This window comes from Alosa sapidissima, chromosome 1, assembly GCF_018492685.1.
Source record: "Alosa sapidissima isolate fAloSap1 chromosome 1, fAloSap1.pri, whole genome shotgun sequence".
NCBI lineage: Eukaryota > Metazoa > Chordata > Actinopteri > Clupeiformes > Clupeidae > Alosa > Alosa sapidissima.
Genome location: NC_055957.1, coordinates 19096029 through 19117393, shown reverse-complemented (window position 1 = coordinate 19117393; position 21365 = coordinate 19096029). Strand labels below are relative to the sequence as shown.

Sequence of the window (21365 nt, the reverse complement as noted above, 5' to 3'; positions counted from 1 at the left end):
TTAGCATTGTGGAAAAAAATGGGTCTGACACAGACAAAAAGTCACAGCTCTAGAACACTTCACAAGTACATGCCACCACCATCCAATTCCCGCCATGTGAAACCAGCACTACCCATAGTACCTGTGCTGTCTGCTGTTTCCAGACTAACCTCCATTAATCCCCTCTCCTCTCTACAGCTGCACTGCGAGGGACACCACCACGAGCCGGCATACACAAAAGGAGGGAGTAGAGAGAGCAGGATGGAGGGATGTGAGGAAGGGAGGAGTGCAAGCAGTGGGGATGTCTAATTAGGGTGGAGGTCGATCCTTGGAGCCATGCTGGCCAGGCCCAGACCACTCTCTTGCTCCCACAAACACACATATAAACTAATGAGATTTTCACCACCACACTCCTTCAAAGTCAAAGTCAAAGTCAGCTTTATTGTCAATTTCTTCACATGTTCCAGACATACAAAGAGATCGAAATTACGTTTCTCACTATCCCACGGTGAAGACAAGACATATTTTACCAATTTAAGTCCACAGACAAACATAACATTCAAGTAAACAAAAAAAGTAAGTAAACTAGATGTACCGCATAGCGGTACAAAATATGACCGCCGCTCAGTCCTGTACATCCGTTCCGCGAAAATAAATCACACTTCAATTTGTCTCCATATTTTACTCCATCCCCCACTCTTGAAACTTTTGTGTATGCTTGTTTGGCATGCCTGAGTGTGTGTGTGCGGCTGCACAGAAAGTACCCTACTGGTGCTGAAAAGGTGAATAGATTGTAGAATAGCCAAAGAAGATGTAGAATTGTTATAAAACCTTTAAAATCTCTAAACAATCTCAAGTAGGGCAGTTCATCACAGTTCATCCATTGCAACTGGATTGATGAAAGGTCACTTACACCTGTAGGCTACATTGTATTTGGGAAAAGCAAAAGGTATCAGCATAATGTTATTTATTTATTTATTTATTTTTTATGTATTTTTAAACAAAAACATCTCTGTCAGTTCCATGCCGTTTTCAACAGCTATCAAAAACAAAGGTCATTTTTGGATGGATGGATTTTTTGTGAATGTTTCTTCTTCTACATAAGATTTTAGTCATCTTTAGTTCATGTAATACTTTATTGTCAATGCACAAATTAAGTAACAGTAGTCTGAAACGTTATTGTTAATGCACAAATTAAGTAACAGTAGCCTAGTCTGAAACGAAATGCTGTTTTACATCTAACCAGTGGTGCAAATAACTGACATGTCCAAATGGGCCTTGATGAAATGCGTCGCTAGACTGTTCATACACATTTTAACGGGCCAAAGTTGAAGAGCTTTTGTCCGTTATTGTTAGTGCAAATATAGGCTGATTCATGTTCCCTTGCATTGTTTAACTGAGGTCCATGGCTAGTCTGGCTTTCATCAGACCAAGCTCAATCTTTTAAGAAATCAAAAAATAAATAGCGGGCAGATCAGGCTGGGTTCACCCAGCCTAGTCCATAGGCACCCGATATTGTTTAATTTTCCGATTGAGATATACACGCTCTGGCTATTCTAAATGCAAAAATGCATCAGGGAGTTATGACAAAACGGTAACTAACAAACTAGATCCTAATAGAAAGCTTCCCTAAGCTACAGGTAGGATTATAAGGTAGGCCTATTTACAACATAAATTGTCAATAGGCTATGCTATGCTGGCGACACAAATAAAATCTCCTTTGGAAACCAATGGCTTACGCCTTACAGTATCAAGCGGACTTAAACTGTCATATCGTGGCGAAAAGTTGTAATAACATTCACGCAGCTCCATGAGTCAAGGAAAGCGCGAATGAAGTAGCCACTTCTAAATGGGACCCACTACACAGTAGCTTAAGGTGTTTTGCTAAAGCAGCCATAATGAAATGAAGGTGTCATTGTTTGGATACTTCACACACACGTGCTTTTTAATTTCACAGACTACAACTACCAAGCTGTAATCAAAGCACATCGATTCCCCTCTCACACCCTGCACGCACTTAAAACAAAATAAACAGGCGTCTCAGTCTCTTACATGTATAGGCAAAACTGTATCAGACCGGTGTAACGTTGGTAAATCTTCCATTGCACAGAATGATTTTGTAGCACGTGCAATAAATGACAGTCGAAAGATACAAACAGTGCTGCTATACATTTGCTTGGTATAACCGCATGTATAGTTTTCTACAAATGCAATAAATCAAATGCCTCCATCACTCAACCAACGCTAACGGTAACATTACCTAGGTCCTTATTGATATTACAAGATTAACGTACCTGCAGTAAAAACCAAGCATGTCCGATAAACATCCTCAGATTTATTTCGGCTTCAAGAAGAAATGGGAATTACACTTCATGTGAACATCGTCCTATCCTTATTAGATGTTCGCTGCGGTAAATTACAGTCCTTGTATGAAGAGTCCATTGTTTTTTCCAACCCACTTTTAACTTCCAACAAAATTACGTCTCACTGCAACGATGCGCCATCTAGTGGACAAACGACTACTTCTCGCCAATACTGAAAATGCAGCCATGATGATGATGATGAATATTTATTTTGGCTTTCTTTTAATCCTACTGATTTTCATTTTTTACCGGGGGTGGGGGGCAAATCACAAATGAGTGATTATGAGCCAGGTTGATGTGGACCCTTGAGACCAACATACCATAAAAGATTCACAGAGAACTGTGTCTGCCCTACCCTCCTTTCGGGGGGTCCAGTCCAGCGGGGGGGCTGCAGATGAAAACGAAAAATGACGGTTCCATGCTATCCATGTGGGGGTACATGCCCACCAAGTTTTGTGTACCCCGGTCTTTCAGTGTCCCGGGAATCCTTGTTGGTGTACGTCACTAAATGTACACATAAATTATTTTATTGTAAGGCCCCCCATGAACGAAAGTACACAAAACTTGGCATGCATTCAGAGGGTGTCATAATGATCCTACACTTTTAATTTCGTGCAGTTTTGACCTTGTCAGCCAGAGATATTGAGATGAAAACACCACATTTTTTGCTTTTTAATTTTTAACTAGGTGGCGCTATACATTAAATAAGTGGTAATGGGATGGGTTGACATGCCCCCTTAAGACCAACATACATAAAAAAGGTGGACCTCCTAGGCCCTACGGTTCTCGAGATATTCACAGAAAACTGTCTCCGGCCACCTACAGGCCAGTTGGTGTATAGTAACATAAATTAATTTATTGTGTGGCCCCCCATGAACGGAATTCCACGAAACTTGGCGTGCATACAGAGGGTGTCATAATGATCCTACACTTCCAATTTCGTGCAGTTTTGACTATGTTAGGTCACAGATACCTTCAATTACAACACCTCATTTTTACTTTTTTGTGTTTAACTAGGTGGCGCTATACATGAAATGAGTGGTTATGGAATGGGTTGACATGGCCCCTTGAGATCAACATACAAAAAAAAATGGTCCTCCTAAACCCTACGGTTTTTGAGATATTCACAGAAAACTGTGTCTGCCCTACCCTCCTTTCGGGGGGTCCAGTCCAGCGGGGGGGCTACAGATCAAAACGAAAAACGATGGTTCCATGCTATCCATGTGGGGTTACATGCCCACCAAGTTTCGTGTACCCCGGTCTTTCAGTGTCCCGGGACTCATTGACGGAAATTTGGGCATGCGAAAAAAAATAAAAAAAAAAATCTGACTAAACCTATATGACCGCCGCTTCGCTGCGCGGCGGTCATAATAAGAGGCCACATATAATAATGAAAAAATAAGAGCAGCAAAATTTGGTTGAAATTGTGCATAGACAGTCAATAAAATACTAGTGCAAAGTCAGGCCAATAAAAGGCTTGGGTAGTTCTGTTTGACCTAAGTAAGAAAGTAAGAGCAGCAGAAGTGTTGTGTTTTCAGGACAACAACAACAAGTTGTAAAGTGTACAAGTGTGCAAGTGGAGTAGTGCAGGCGGCCATTGTGGGTCCAATGTCCAGGATGTTATGTAGCTGAGGGTGGAGGGGGGAGAGGAGGGAACCACCTATCCTCCTTTTCCTCCAACTCTCCTGCTTTTCTTATCTTCCACTCTTCCCCCTGCCTTCACCCATTGAATCAATCATTCAATCAGCTTGGGCCTAATTCGGTGCTGTATTACGTACCTTATGATTAAAGCTGTGAACTGGTCCGCGTGCAGGTATCACTCACTGAATAATGTATGGGGGTTTGCTGGGCACAGTTAATAACAGTGGAGATGCAGTCCGGTCCCTGGAGCACACAGGCTCTGATTGGCGCTTTTTTGCAATAACACTGAAGTGAGACTGTGAAAAAGAACAAATTGCAAATATAGCCGCAATAGGTTTTGCAGCTGTCACAACCAATATAGTTTAGGAAGATCTGACATTTTACTGGTATAGACAGGTTTCCTGTTTACCAACATTACTAGATGTGCGCGCGGCCATGGGGCAAAAGACACTCAGTGGCTGGCCACAATGTTGTAAACTTAACCTAATAGTTGTCTTCTGTAACCTAGATTTGCATTATTTGTATACATTGCATGGTTTTGTATTCACCCCTTGCAGACACGTGACTTAAGTCACGTGACGGCTCCATGCTGGACGGCAAAAAGATGGGAGACGGACGGCAAATTACATTATGTCATAAAGATTATGATGAACTGAACACCATTACTATAACATCTTTGTAGTTCAATGTATTGCTGTTTGGGGTCTGATAGTCAAAGAAGATGCCAGTGGTGTTGTTAGATGAAATGGGTCATGATTGCAAATGTAAAGTTATTAAAACTGGTGGTAACAGCAAGGGGAGATAACGTTACGTTAGGCTACTGTAATTAACATTATGGTAAATGAACACCCATAAGTATTTCTCGACTAAAATATTGCAAAGCGATTTGGTTACTTTATTTGTCTTGCTTTTATCAGTTGTAACATAGTCAAAACGTTAAGAATGTCATATCAGAACATGAAATAATAACTAGCTGCCACACTTAGAAGCTAGCTATTCTAGCTAACGTTTATCGTAGCTCATAGTGCTAGGGCTAATGTAACTCGTCAGTTTGTACGTTGCCCAGCGAATAAACTTACTTCTTACATGTCTTACTTACTTCTTAAAGAATTGAAAAAAATCGGAAATTAAAAAAAAACTTGAACGGTATTATCTGTTTACATTCAGATCTTGCCAAAGACTTTGCCTAAGTGCTATCTGCCGTCCTGTTCAGAGTCTATGGTTGCTATAGCAACCGCTGCTGTGCTTCATACACTAAGGAGATAAGCATGCAATTGTGGTTGAAATACTCCCGAAACACAAAGAAAACAAACCAAAATATATCTATGCAAGAACATGGGATGTTGTTGTATTCCAAACAATAAGCCAACAGTCGTGGAAGGGCATTACTACGGTTAAATCTCACTATAATCTCCTAGCTGTGCGACATGTCCCATTACAACCCATTGATTTGATTCGTGTTCTTGCCGTCCACTAGGCTATTTTGCTGTGGCGCGAACAAAACGTGACGTCACTTGCAAGGGGTGAATACCCTTGATGTCATTTCAGAGTTCACCTCTCATTTGTGTTATTAAAAGAGCATTTCGCCACTGGAATGTGTATTTAAATTGGGTCATTTATGTAGTAGACATAGTGAAATCATTTTTGAAGTCAGTGCCTTCTTCACCGAGGAAAAAGCCAAAAATGTATTTTTACTTATGTGGATGAAAGTCAACAACTCCCAGAATTCACTGCCCTTCGCTGCTCTTTGCTCAATTCACTGCCCTGCCAGGCCACTTCAACGTGAAGTACAAGTACAGATTATGTACATAAACTGCAGTTGGCAAGATTTTCTTGATCATACTGAAACCGAGACTATGATCCCACAGAACAACATAAATCAGACGATTTTAGAAAACAATCAGCACTTCTACCTCCACCTACTGTAGAATTTTTTTTTTAATTTGTTTTGCAAAAATCCACAGCTCCCGGTTCTTCTGGTCCAATCAGAGCAGGGCTGTGTGAGATCTGACTTTCAATTACAGTCTGGTGTGCAGTGACGAGCACAAACTTGATGAGAGGGTGCAAAGTGGTAGTGGGGGAGGGGCGTGAGAGTTGTAAACATTCAACATTTTGGCTACGTCCCCTTAATCTGTCAGACTTGCCAACTGCTGCTTTAATGTAACATTTTGGCATTAATAAGGATTCTAAAATTAAAATGATCATTGTTTTAACTAATGTCCAGCAGCAACGAAATTTGCTGAACTTTTTCACAACTGGTCTGATATGAAACTGCCAACTCAGTATCGCAAGGATTCGTTGTACTTTCACATTCAGTTAATCTATTATTCGTGGTGTGGGACACGAATAGAGCCTCCAAAACCTGTTGCCCAACACAAACTTATTTACCGCTGACTTTAACGGAGCATCGAAGACGTGTTGCTAAACACAATTAGATTTAGGTTCAAGGGCAGTCCGCGTTTTTTTGTATGTTTACTCGGCGCAATTTGATTGGTGTTGTGCTGGCCAATAATGCCCCTCATTGCTATTTTCATCAACATTATGCGACGTAGAGCTGGAAAAATATGTGACGATCCACGCCAGGTAAGTAAACAGAACAAAATATGGACAAATCATACCCATATTTCTGCTTGAAAGAGATGGTTTATTCTGCAACTTGAGACAAATGTAGAGCTCTGATCATTTTTTAAATGGTGCACATGCCTTTCCAATTAATATTGCCATACTGATCTTTTAAAACAAATATAAACATTGACCAGATGTTTCTGGTTATCGGGGACAGTCCTCGTTTTTGGGTGCCTGTCTCGGGGAAATGCAGAAAAACTACCTATGTCCCCGGTTTTTTGAAGACAAGACATCACTTATTTTAATTATATCCATGGCCAAACTGGAAATGTCCCCGGTTTTAGTCTCTGATGTCATCTTCACCTTAATAATTGGAATATTGGCATTCAAGCATTATTGCTACCAACAAGCCACATATGCATAAAGTCAGCAAGAATAGGCTATAATGCGCACATAGGGCATTATTGTCATGTCTCTGTAAATAACTGTTATGCTTTTGCATAGTCAAATTACTGGGCTGAAAGCTTCAGTTTCAAGTGTCAAAGTTTCAAGTTAGCTGGAAATTGTTGGTAGCTATCCAAGCTATCTTTGGGGAAGCAGACTTTGTACTTGTGCTTCATACAACGATTTTCTTTTTACAGCTTTGAACGACTGAACTTTTTATACTTTTTATCCATTCCCTCATCTCTCTCTCTCTCTGACTCACTCACTCACTCTGTCTCTCTGTCCCTCCACACACACACACTATTTGTGTGTGCTTTCTGTTTGTTTCTTGTGTGTTTTGTCTTTGTCCAAAAAATGTCTACCTTCACGCCATCCTAAGAGCCTCAGTTATAAAGAGGGGCATTGTCTCGCTCTCCAACTACGGCTCAAAAGCATCAGGGTGCAGCCAAAGTATGTCATTGAAAGTAGATTTGTCTTTACATTTTTTCTTTTCTTGTGACGTTGTAGTTACATGACACATTTTGTCAGGTGAATACTGATACAAATGTTTTTTTATACATTAAATAGCAAAACGCACTGATTACGAGAACTGACAGGCAAGAGGCAAGCCTCGAGGAAGACGGGGGAAGCCTCAACTTCAACCTCAGGTCAGTTGTATATAAGCCCACCCAACCTGCCATATACAGTGCAAAAATGCACAGGGAAGTATTGTTTTTTTATAAACTTTTTTTTCTTTCTGGTACTACTGACCATGCTAAATAACATCTTGAAAATCAGCCAAGATGTATCTCAATTATCATCCAGCCTGGAGGGGTAAATGTAAGGTCAAATGGTGGTCAAAGAAAGAGTATGTCCTCTAAATGTTTACATTGAGGATTTTGTTATTCAGTGCTTTTTTTAGCCACGTGTTTTAATACAGAGCAAAAGCAGTGCAGATGTATGTACCATTTCCATGTCATGGAGAGAGATGGTACATGTCTTAAATGGTGTTATATCTCGTCTATAGGTTATGCTTTTAGAAAATATATAGTTTAGGGAGATTATTCTGTTTTCCCAGGACAGTACAGGCCCAAATGTAATCATACAGCTTTTTGTCCAAGTATGCTCTCATACAAGGAATTTGGTCTCTGCATTTGTCCCATCCTTGAATTAGTGAAACACACAGAGCACACACATTGAACACACAGTGAGGTGAAGCACACACCAACCTGGAGCAGTGAGCCACTACAGTGGCTCTCGGGGAGCAGTGAGGGATAAGGTGCCTTGCTCAAGGGCACTTCAGCCGTGGATATGATGGGAGTGGCCACATTTCAGAGGCTACCAGTTGCCACGCGTACCTTCAGGAAGTGGACACCGGAAGCGGATGAGGCTTTGAGAGACTGCTTTGAGTCCACTGACTGGAGTGTGCTACTGAATGGAGAGGACTTAGAGGAGGTCACACATTGCACTACTGACTATCTGAACTTCTGTATGGACATTGTTGTTCCCACAAGGACTGTACGCTGCTATCCAAAAAACAATCCTTGGATAACCAGTAATGTCAAGACCCTTCTCAATAGGAAAAAGATGGCGTTTAAGGAGGTGGACATGGCAAAGCTGAGGCGAGTACAGGGGGAACTCAAGAATAAGCTGAAAGAGGCTAAGGAGGATTACAGAAGGAAGATGGAACAGAAGCTGCAAGATAACATGAAGGAGGTGTGGGACTGTATGAAATCTATCACTGGCCTCAAGAAGAGCAGCAGCTTTGTGGAGGGAGACCTGGACAGGGCGAACCAGCTGAACCACTTTTACAACAGGTTCGATTGCCCATCCCCCACCCCACCTCATTATCAGTGCAACATTCACCCCTCCCCCACATGGTGACCACGAACAACGAGGTGACAACGACCTCAGTCAACAGCCATCAGACACACAGACCCCAGATGTTGCCCCCCTCCCCTCCCTTCCCTTCCTCCATCATCACTGCTGATCAGGCTATCGCACCTCTCCCCCACATGGTGACCACGAGTAGTGCAGCAACAATGGCTTCAGCCAACGGCCATCAGTCTCTAGCCACACGACAACCCTCTCAGAAGCACCCCATACGGAAAAAAACTGGAAAAAACATATACGAATTTACCACTACCTCAGTAGTAAATCTTTATATAAGGATAATATGTGCAATATATGGTTTACTCCTGAAAGTGGCCCCTTTTGCATTTTTCTCATACAACTATATTATGAGAAACAAATATCCATAAAGTGAACATTGTGTATGACATTTATAGGTAATGTGCATGATAAACTATATTTTCTTTAAATGTTCCATGTAATGTTCATAGTTGTTAATTATATGTTGCAGTTTAATATGTGTATGCTTTTTATATGTAAATCAACCCAATTATATATGTTTTTTGTTTGAAGTGTGTATTCAATGTAAAAGGAATCTATGATGTCTTTCTATGATTCTTATATGTTCCATGTAATGTTTGTAGTTTTTAATCATATGTTGCAGTTTAAAATGTGTATGACTTTTATATGTAAATCAACACAATTATATATGTTTTTTGTTTGTAGTGTGTATTTACTGTAAAAGGAATCTATGATGTCTTTCTATGTTTCTTATATGTTCCATGTAATGTTTGTCGTTTTTAATTATATGTTGCAGTTTAAAATGTATATTCCTTTTATATGTAAATCAACACAATTTATATGTTTTTTGTTTGAAGTGTGTAATTACTGTAAAGGAAATCTATGATGTCTTTCTATGTTTTTTATATGTCAACCAATTTAAAATTACTGTCACTATAAAAAAAACATAGTTTTTCTTTTTGACTTCTGTACACAATTCTGTACACTTTTAAACTGCTAGAGCAGACATGGTTAACATGCAATTATTAATTCCTGCCATGTAGTGGTATATGTCAATCTAGATCTGTAATATGGAAAACATAGGCCTAGACGTTTCACAGATGTAAACATTCAGCTTTTTTATTAAATGAAAACAAACAGCTATACAAACTACAGTAGCTGTATTACTTTAGATTACAATTAACATGCCACTCTCACTAACATGCCCTCAACACTAATTAAATGGCCTCCAAAGGCAGAAGTTTAACTGTGAGGTGTGGAGGTTTTACTTTTAGACCTGAGCTCGGTAATCTTGGCATTGATCGTGGTTCCGATGCTGGACAGTGGAGTCCCTGGAAACCTCTCAAGAGTTGCACCTACACATGAAACAAACACAGAAAAATGCAAACATGTACTATAGTAGGCTGTTGTCAGGAGATACAGAATAGTGCACTGAATAGTGAATATGAACATAAAAGCTTTCATAAAGCTGAAAACCTACTGTAAATGGCATCCAATTTATTTTTGTCCAGTGGTAGACGAGTATCTCCTCCACTTCTTTTGGTCCCCCGAAGATTGCTCACCAGTAATATTTCCAATGGGAAGACTGCAGTGAGGAGATGCCTCACAAACACAGTGGCTGAATTTGAATTGAGGGCATAGGCCCATGCTATTTTGTCAATCATGACTCCAGTCCCAGGATGAATCTCCACCTGTTTAGATAAGGACCCAAGGAGAGCATTAAAACTGGAATATGGTATGTTTTGTCATCTCAACATATGTGAAGCAATATTCCAGATTAAAAGCATTCTAGGGTCTATTTGAGCATGGGAACGAGTAAAACTTTTGTTCAAAAGTGATTTTAAACGCATAGCAGCATTTTTCTAGTTTGATGGATGGAAGCATTCGCAGCACTTTAGCTTGCAATGAACACTCTATGGACAGATCGTAGGATGCATTCAGTCGCAACTTAACCACTAACAAGGCTCAATATAGAATCATACTTCATCAGTTGTATTAAGAGGATCCCTACACAAAATATGAGTGTCAAAAACATTGTAAGTGTACACAAAGTTAATTTAAAAAGAATGTTTATGAAGACTGTTCAAATGGACCCTAGAATGATTCTTTCCCAGAATATTGCTTTAAGATACTGTATAAAGGGTTAGACATACTCATTGCAAGGACGTCTCACATACAGTACATCTATTTTCTATCTTAAGTATTTATTTATTCTTTGAAAATAGATTACCTTAGATGACTGGGAGACAGTTGGTGATGGAATGGGGGGAGATGCAGATGTGGCTGTAGAGAGCCTAGAACTTGGGGACTTATCAGGGGTGGGTCCTGAACTGGATGTTGACCGAGGAGAACCTTGCAAGGTCAGCCTTGGTGTGGTAGTCTTAGGAGGTGTAATTGAATCCATTATTTTTTTCATGCCATATAGGAGTCCTGGCACATCTAGTTGCAGAACAAGACAGGAACAGAACAGAAACAGTTGTCATCACTCCACAAGCTAGCCTACAGTATAGTCACAATACTTCCTACAGTTATTTAGACAAAATGTGTATCTGTGTAGTTGTTAGGGCTGGGCGATATGGACCAAAAGTCATATCCTGATATATTTAGGTTGAATATCGATATACAATATATATCCCGATATTTTTTCCGCAAAGTTAGAGCTGTAAAATGAAATGTTCAGTCAAATATGTTATTGAAAACTCACTACTCAAATAACAATAAAATGTCAACATAAAACTGGAGTGCCTTTTTTGAAATCAAAGCTCCGTAAGGTGCACATTTAAATAAAAAAAAAATCTTAAATAAAAATAGCCTATAAAATAAAATAGGTAAATAAGGTAATATATATAAGGTAATAAATATATTTCTATGAGAAAAGTAGCATGCAGTTTCACAGCAGTGCAGAGAGGGGAGCAGTGCAAATAGCTCCGGTCAGCGGCTTGCGTGGAGCAAGGATCACGGCGCAAATTTGAACTATATCGATATATGCGATATGGTCTAATCCCATATCGCATTTTAAAATATATCGATATATCATTTATATCGATATATATCGCCCAGCCCTAGTAGTTGTCTAATGGCTCAATATGAATATGACTCAACTACAGTTCATAAGAAGCAGTGATACCTTGAAGAACCATTTCCTTCCATTTGGTGTTCTCTTCTTTAAGGTCCTTGACCTCCTGCTTTAACTCCACCAGTGTCTTTCTCAGGTCATGATTGTCAACTGAATGAGGCTGGCCAGGTCCATATGTCTTCAGGAAGTCTTCTGCAGGGTCCGCCCTCACCTTTGACTTCTGGTTGTCAAGATAAACAGAATTGATAGCAATACTTGGTTACCCATAATGTACTGTAGAACTGAATCAGCAGTGTTCAATTTATATATTACCACTGGAAAATATGATAATTACATATACTACTGTAAGATAAAAGTAAATTAATGTCACCTTAACTTTCTTTGGCTCAGTCTCAATATCAGTGGAATCATCTGATTCGCTCCTATAAAGGGCCACCGACGCCCTTTTGGTCAGCTGCGGTCTTTCCACCTCTTCCAGCAGAGAGTTTAATTTACAGGTGTTTTCAAAGCGGGTACCTAGAGAATAGAGTTTGTCAAACACCATAGTTCATTTCAAACAACTAACTACTTTAGTCTATGCCAATTATAGTTCATACAGAAAAAAAATATTGTTTATGATTGGATGCTAACCAATGCCTTTGAAGTGAGTGTTAATAGTGAGTTAAATAGGACAATTAAGGACAAACTTACCACTAACAAAAAGCACATCTCCTTTATAGTGAGGCCACCCTCCCTTTGGCTTCTTTCCGTGGCGCCACTCAATAAAGGCTGAGTAGGGGGAAATTGGATTTCCATCTTGGTCCATTTTGGAATCATCATAACTCCTTATAGCATCAGTTTTCACATCACTGAACTTCCCTGAATCTTCCCCTTCAATCCACTGTACCACAGCAAACTTTCTCTCCATATTCTTAAAAGATTAAAAGTAAATATATGCATTGTTAGCAATCAGCATAACACCGGGTATAGGCCTAAATGTGAGGAAGTCAAACACCAATCTTCTGCCAAAGGACACTTTAGATATTAATTTTAAGATACATCTTGACAGTGTAACCTACCGGCTCCCTGCTATAACTTAACTCGCAGCTAGCAGCTAACTTTCTGTGAGTTCAGCTTTCCTACCAGAGCACCCTCATAAATTATTTGTATTTTTATTTTAAAAATATGAGCTCAACTACAATAGCAACACGTCTATTAACATTACAAAAGGTAAGATTACTTAGTAATGTAACATTAACTTTGTGGCAGCTCCACCACTTCCAGTTATAGTTCTATCAGCTAACATTACCATTAAGTTAGCAGGCTACACTATATGACATAGGTAGCACTAACTAAAAGTTCTGTTAGCTTCAAAGGTGCCGTCTTCTGTAAACAAGGGAATGTTGGAAGCTACAGCCCAACAAAAATAGCTACACGAATGCACAACTATTTTAAGCCAAAACACTCAAATACTGGGTAATTCACTTACTTCTGGTAGATGCAATCCTTGGATTCTCTGGCTGACGTGACGACGACGGCTGGCATCAGTCCTCAATTCAAAAGTTTAGCCAGATCTCGTAGAATTTTGCGAGATCTGGAGTCGCGCCTTTTTCTCTGCATTCGCTGTTTTCGTTTCGTTCTTTTCTTACTCGCTGTCCTTGTTCTTGACCTTGCGGGTTTGAATGATAATGGCAAAGACTAGGGCAGTATACAGTCATTTCTTTTAAAAGACAAATGATGAAAAGAAAACGCACTTCTCAGGAGAAAGAAAACGAGTGGCTGAGGAAGAATGTTCCTAAACGTACTCTGAGCAGATGGAAAAGAAGGTTTGTAGCCTACAACCATTTCCTGATGCAGTTAGGCATTTCTTTTGGCAGCATCTTAATTAATTAATTAGGCCGTACCTGATTATTTCTTAATTCGAAATAAATTAATTGATTACCTGTTTAATTCCTAAGTAATTTCGTTACCTGTTTATTTCCTAAGGAAAATCACCAGAACATGCGCAGACATTGAGCAACATAGGCCTACTATACAATATGTAAGTGTAGGCTACCACATTTTTTGTCCTAAATGTTGTGGCCTGTGAAAAAATGGATGGCTGATGTTATGACTCTTAGTCTAACTTTGTGGAAGTTACATAATATACATGTATGTATATTCAATGTACACAGTCCAGCTCGATTGTTTGTCGCTTACTGAAAACATACTACTGCAAATGATGGAATGAATTAAATAATTGTCAACATGGTCAATTAATCTGTTGCTATTGCTGATATTGAATTATATTCTAATATAAGATGCTACACATGTCTCTGATATATAGCCAACATTACTGTAATTAAATGCAACATGTAGTAATGAAAAATGTGCATGTAATTTTGTATTTCTTTAATAAAGTGACATGACCTCTTGTCAGTTGAGGCATGTGAAAAAAGAGACAAGTGTATAGCTGCTTTTTTGAATATTACAAGTCAATAAGACCTGTATAATAATTGGGATTTTGTAAACTAAAAAGTATTTTTACAGCATGTTAGATGTTCACAGTGCTATGTCAGTGGAATGTTGACAGTGTCAGCATGTCTTATGTTTTGTAAGGTTGTTGCATTACAATATTTGCATTATTGTGTTTTCACCATGGTTGACCAACTCCTCTCTTCACACACTCAATTACACACACACACCATCATACTTTTCTCTCTCACTCTCATACACAAACAACACAGCAATCAAGTTTAAGCAAACAATCATCATTTCCCTTGTTTTTTTCTATAATTATGTGTTAAAAATGAACTTTCTCCCACATTTGTAAGGATATTGTATGTGGAATTAGTGTCATATATAGCCCTTACAGGTTACGCAGTTTTATATGTTTCATGCTACACACATTTACCAAGGATCTTGTAGCTGGTTTCACTGTCATATAAAAATCTTTCAGGATTCAGATAAAACATGTGAAAATTGTGTATGATTTGTCTATACCTTTTCCATATGGGACCCCTCCTCCTCCTCATCCCCGCCATCATTACAGCTGATCAAGTAAGTTATCTTTTTAAAAAAACTTCATCCTCGGAAGGCAGCCGGGCCTGACAGACTGTGTCCAAGGCTGCTCAAGGCCTGTGCTGCTGAACTGGGGGAGCCACTGAAGCATATCTTCAACTGGAGTCTACGTCTCTGACAAGTTCCAACACTGTGGAAGACATCATGTCTCACCCCCGTCCCCAGGAAACCACACCAAAGTGAGCTTAATGACTTCAGGCCTGTCGCTCTAACATCACATGTGCTTTTAACACCATCCAACCCCTCAGACTGGGAGACAAGCTCTTGCAGATGGGTGTGGACACTCACCTGGTAACCTGGATTACAGATTACCTGACCGAGCGACCACAGTTCGTCAGACTGAAGAACTGCCTCTCTGACACTGATCAGCAGCACCGGAGCGCCACAGGGAACTGTGCTCTTTCCAGTCCTGTTCACCCTGTACACATCTGACTTCTGCTACAACACAGAGTCATGCCACATGCAGAAGTTTTCTGATGATACTGCAATTGTGGGATGTAGGGACGAGCAAGAGGAGGAGTACAGGAGCCTGGTGGAGGACTTTGTGCAGTGGTGCAAACTCAATCACCTTCAACTCAACACTTCAAAGACCAAGGAGATGGTGGTGGATTTCCGCAGGTCTAAGCCCGCTCTGCTACCAGTCTCCATTGATGGGGTCAATGTGGAGGTGGTAAGCACCTACAAGTATCTGGGTCTCCACCTGGACAATAAACTGGACTGGTCAGCCAACACTGATGCACTCTACAAGAAAGGACAGAGCAGGCTGTACTTCCTGAGGAGGCTGCGGTCCTTCAATGTGTGCAGCAAGCTCCTCAGGATGTTCTACCAGTCTGTTGAGGCCATCGCCCTCTTCTATGCAGTGGTATGCTGGGGAGGAAGCACAAAGAAGAAGGATGCTGGGCGACTTGACAGGCTGGTAAGGAAGGCTGGCTCTGTAGTGGGAGCTGAACTGGAGTGCATCACTTCAATATCTGACAAAAGGACCCTAAACAAACTGATCAACATCTTGGACAATGAATGTCATCCACTCTACAGCACTATCAAAAACCAAAAGAGCTTGATCAGCTGGAGACTTCGCTCACTGCCATGCACAACTGAAAGGCTGAGGAAGTCATTTGTTCCTAGGGCCATTGAACTGTTCAATGCCTCACTAAAGGGAAAAGGAGAGAATACTTCTCTGCTTAGTCTGTCTGCCTCTCCACCCTCTCCATGTTTGAGTACTGACTGCCCACTACTGCTTTACTAATGTACACAGCCTAATGTTTTCACTACTGTTTTACTGCTACACTGTTTTTCATGCTATATTAGCACACATGATCAATGGCTGCGGTCAGGCTTCTGCTACAATACTGAATGAATGAATGGCTATAACCCTATTACCTCAACCTGTTCTTGCACTGAAATAGTTTTTTATTTTACCTTGTCTACATTATACTTTACTCTCCTATTTGTCCATATTATTTATGCTGGTCTCTAGACCTTACTCTTTCACTGTTGGACTAATGTTGGACTACTTTTTGCACCTTCACCATGACACTCACTCTCTTGAGCACCTTGCCATGCACACATAACTAAAGGACTATGGTTGGACTACTTTTTGCACTCACTCCCTTGAGCACCTTACCAGTCCCGTCCCTACTGTCACTACTGTCTTATGCTTGATCACCCTCAAGCACATTGGACTTTCTTAATTTAATTTATATAGTGTATAATATACATTTAGTAAGGGTGTCACGATTTCGATTTTATTTAGAAATCGATCGAAATTACATCTCAATCTCGAACTTCGAACTTAAAAGTAGAATCGACGATGCAGCCACACCCCCAATGTCACGTCCAGCATGTATGCCAAGATGCACAAACACACATGCACGTGCTGAACTGCAGCGTCAACACTCCTCTAATTTTAGGCTGCAGCCAGTTAAAATATAGGCCTACACATCAACCTACCGAAATCAAAGCCCCTTATGCTACTTTGAAATCACCGGTGTGGAAGTATTCGTTCATTCACGTCCGTTAAAACTAACTTAGCCTACTCAACTTAGCAAGTGAAAAGATGGTCTAATTACAGTCCAAAGTTACTTTAAGGCTTAAAATGCACATTTACATATTCCATGAACACTAACCTTGGGTCTCTTCAGAGTGTGCTGAAACAATCAAATTAACATTCTGTGTTGTTTCATTTCAATATGTTCACGTCTCTGTTTTAGCCTAATGTTAGTTCTGTTTACATTACAATCTCGGTTGGAACGGTTTTAAAGCGGTTTCAAAATAAAAGCCCCCCGAAAAAGAAAAGACCAAAAAGAGTAAATAACATATAAGGAATGCATCAATAGTAATATTTGAAAAAGATCGAAAATCGAATCGAATCGTGACACCCCTAGTATTTAGTTTTCTTATCTTTCTTATCTTCTACTGTCTTTATTGTACAGTGGAGTTTAGTTATATGTTTATACTTATACTTATGTTTACCATTTCTGCTGTAAGTGCATGTTGTGTGTGATGTCTGTATGCTACTGAGACCCTTGAATTTCCCCATGGGGATCAATAAAGTATCTATCTATCATTTTTCCTACTGGTCGGGGATCGAACCGCCAACACTTCGGTCTAAAGCCCGAAGCCCTACCAGTAGGCCACGGCTCCCCCCACATTTCACTTCACACTAGATTTGCCTATACATAATAGAAGACTATGCATTGTGAATAGCATGGAGGAAGATGGGGCATCTCTTAAATGGTGCTAAATCTCATCTACAGGTTATTTGCTTTTTAGAAAATATATAGTTAAGGGGTGTTAGTCTGTTTTCCCTGGACAGTGTAGCCAAGCCTCTGCCTCAACTGCAACCTCAGGCAGTCGTATATAAGCCCTCCAGACCGGCAATATACAGTGCATACAAAAAGTATCATATAGTAGTATCACATAGTATTTGTGTGCATGCAGCTGTGTGCAGCATGCAGCATATTTCACAAAAGAGATTTAAGCAATAAGCCACAAGAGGCTGTGTGTTCGTCTGAACGGCTAAGGGGTTTGTCACAACGCAAAGCGGAATATGATTATTGGTCAATGCATTTCATGGTTTAATGTGTTAAAGTAGCTTTGCATGTTAAAGTAGTGATGTTTTTCATTGATTTGAATATTTTTTCACATGAACTCAATCTTGCTATATTTGCTCGCAGCCTTATCTTCTCCTTCGCCTACTATGGATGCACTCTGGTCTACTCCTGGGATGAACACGCCAACTCCTGAAATTGAATTTGGTAAATATATCGACATTGTAATGTCTGCTTCTACTGCTGCTGCATGAAGTCACTGCCAGTGCCAGAATAATCTGTGGAAGAAGTTTGAGTTAGATGCATTAGAGTTGTGTAGAAATAAGTTGATAAAAGATTTTTAATTTTAAGAAATAAGTTGAAAAAGTTTTTTTATGTGCACTGTAAACTTGTCTTAATTTACTAAAGAACTTGAACTACCTATAGCACTAGGCATAAACGGATTGCTCAGTCACTACAGATCAAATGTATTATTATTATTTATTAACAGTATGTTCCTACTCTCTGATCAGAAACGAGCTTGGAGAGGCTTACAATGTTCTTTTCTGCGGAACAGCAGAGTGCCACTCTAAAGCGTCCCACATACTCGCCACTCCCGACCGGTAGCACGACAATGTGACATCACGGGAGCGCCGTAACCATTTATACTCGCGCGTGGTGGTCGCGACTAGTTGCAATATTCTCCTGAAATGGCAGTAAAAACTACCCTCTGTGATGATACTTCAGACATCGGTTGCTGCTATTCACAACTACCATCATTACCATCTAGTTTCCAAGGTGTGTGCAGCTAGATAGATAGATACATAGATAAGTTTATTCATTCCGAGGGAAATTTTAGCTAGCTGGCTGGTGCTGAGAGATGAGTTTGTGTAATTTCCTGAGGTGGAAAGAGATTTTTTCCTGATCTTGGCTTCAAGCTCATCCTGCTTGTCGCGCACATCTGAAAAAAAATCTCCTGTGCACGACCTGCCTGCACAAGGCTGAAATTTCTTGTGCGACAGAGGAAATGACGCAATTTTGACGTCACATTGTCACGCTACCGGTCGGGTGCGGCGAGTATGTAGTACGCTTAAGCTGGCATGAGCATCAGCAGAGAGCGACGGAGACCTGGAGGGAAGCTCGGCCCTTCCACGTGAGCTGCCTCATGTAGGCCGAGGATGTTGGTCACACTGGGGTCAGCCAGCTCTGATAAAGTTTACTCTCACAGTGTGTCACACAGTATTGTATTGGGAAATTACACAGTATATTTAAACTGACTGTCACTTTTTACTTTTTGTTCTTTACCGTAGGTGCTTGGAATGCCTTCCCAGATAGTGGTTGTGTGCGGACTGTGACATCCTCATCCACAGCCAAATGCCCCTCCACAATCGTGATTGTGTTATTGATGGGTTTTTTTAAGCCATTCCACCCTCAACTTTCTTTCAAAAGGGAGTTCCGCCTTTGGAGCAGGGATATCGTAAACAAGACCAATGTAACTTTCTACCGTGCAATCTTCCTTTAATTTCAGCAGCTTTAGACTGAAACCCTTTTCACAACCAATTGTAATGCTGCATCTTCAGCTTGCATCTTGCCAACTGTGCGAGGGTCCTTGTGTTCCTGTGACGTTGCGAAACACACTGTTGTGCCTGGAAAGCCGGTAATTTTAATAACCATCAATGGTTAAAGGAAAGCTTTTATGTAGTCTTCTGTTCCCACTCATTATGAGTGTATACCAGTAACAATTGATCTTAGACAGGGGATCTACAGTATATTGTGTCCTGTTCTCAGTACCATTTAATGTTGATTACATGGATTCATGGATTATTATCTTATTATTATTTTGTATTATTATATCTTCATTGTTCTCATTGCTGTTTACATTTAAGGTCGGTATGACCTGTACCTACCTGTGCATAAATGCTAGAAATGTCACCAGGAATGGTCACCCCAATTTAGAGACCTCCTTTGGAATGGGTACTGGCCAGCTTCTACTACGTCCAACACAGTCTTCAGGACTGATCTCCTTGAGACCTTTAAGGAACTCAAGGTCATTGCACCTGCCTTCTCCAGAGGCGTTTGCGAAACTGTTGGAATACCGCACCAACCGTGCAGGCATGCAAGGTACGTTCTAGTTTTGAGGTTAAGATATTGTTCTCTTAAACATACATTATATTTATACTGCTTGAGCTTGCAGTGTGTAGGCATGGTTTCATCCTCAAGGCACTAAACATAGAGGTGAAATCTATGCCTATCCCCTATACCTCCAACACAGCCTTCAGGCAATGAAGCCAAAGATTTTTGCAATGGACGTGACTTGCAAGTACTGGCCATATTTGCAGAAAATCACCACAGTTATCCCAATTCTGCGTCAAATGCTAACGATGAGGCCATTCTTGAGCATTGTGCGTGCTAGAGTACATGCCACAAAGTGCGAGGTAAGAAATGGCATTTGTTGTGTATGAAATATAAAGAATTTCACAGTGATTATCTATGCGAATTAGTGCTATAGCTTTGAAATGTTATTTCCTCACAGATAAAATGGAGTGGCCGGAATCAGACGGGGGCTGGGACAACTGCTGGCGAGGAGGTGGAACAAGTGAATAGTTACCTCTCCAGATGTGCCCTGACAACAAAATAAATGACCAAATCAGGTACATTTCTTAAATGTTGTCATTTTTAAATCCACCACAGGAACCTGGAGGAAGGTACATAACTGCCATCACCGCTCCTAAGCGGAGGGACAAAATCCCAGGCTGAGACGCAGCATGACCAGACAGCAGTCCCATGACCAAAAGCCTCCCTCACAGGAACAGGAATCGGACTTATCGTCGACTTTGCTGTTCCGGACAAACGCCAGCTCTACTCATTCACCGAAGCACACAAGAAGCTTGGTGGAGATGGTCTATCTATGGTTTGAACCCTCAATGGCACCTTCCAGGCAGCGCTGCCTCCAAGGCACCCAAATCTAGGGTTAAGGTGAGGGCACACAAGCGTGGTTCACGATCGTCCAGAGCCATTTATTGGGCGCTACGAATTTCTATCATAAGCTTCGAATGAATAAACTACAAGCTTCCGTCTGTCGAAATAGTATGCATCATTGTCTTTCCTTCCCTCCTCGTTCTGTGATTGGATATCAAAGGCAGGCAAATTCCTGCCTGAGGATGTGGTCATGGACATCATGCTGTCTCGCAGTTCGAAAATCGAGCGCGCAAGGCAGCATGGGTATACCCAGGCTAGCTCACTGCGGTTTTGAGAGGACTAAGTTGCTGCCCTAGTATAGACTGTTCAGAACAGCATGGAAGTTATTGAGCCCTGGGTAATGAGCTGGTACAACAAGGCTGGACTTTGCGACTGTGCGAGTATAGATGAGCTCAGATT

The 21365-nt window shown here is 40.6% G+C and overlaps 1 protein-coding gene across 1 annotated transcript in view; it reads right to left on the bottom strand.

Annotated features, from left to right (window-relative positions):
• Positions 1 to 10035: 10035 nt before the first annotated feature.
• LOC121724270 overlaps positions 10036 to 21365 on the bottom strand; it is a 33000-nt gene continuing 21670 nt past the window's right edge. The window contains exons 3-9 of the mRNA XM_042110703.1: positions 13388 to 13436; positions 12610 to 12829; positions 12290 to 12435; positions 11971 to 12139; positions 11074 to 11282; positions 10324 to 10534; positions 10036 to 10198 (exon numbers count right to left, since the gene is read on the bottom strand). Coding sequence (XP_041966637.1) covers positions 10086 to 10198; positions 10324 to 10534; positions 11074 to 11282; positions 11971 to 12139; positions 12290 to 12435; positions 12610 to 12826 — 1065 coding nt within the window. The 5' untranslated portion in view covers positions 12827 to 12829; positions 13388 to 13436 and the 3' untranslated portion in view covers positions 10036 to 10085. The remainder of the gene's footprint in view (positions 10199 to 10323; positions 10535 to 11073; positions 11283 to 11970; positions 12140 to 12289; positions 12436 to 12609; positions 12830 to 13387; positions 13437 to 21365) is intronic.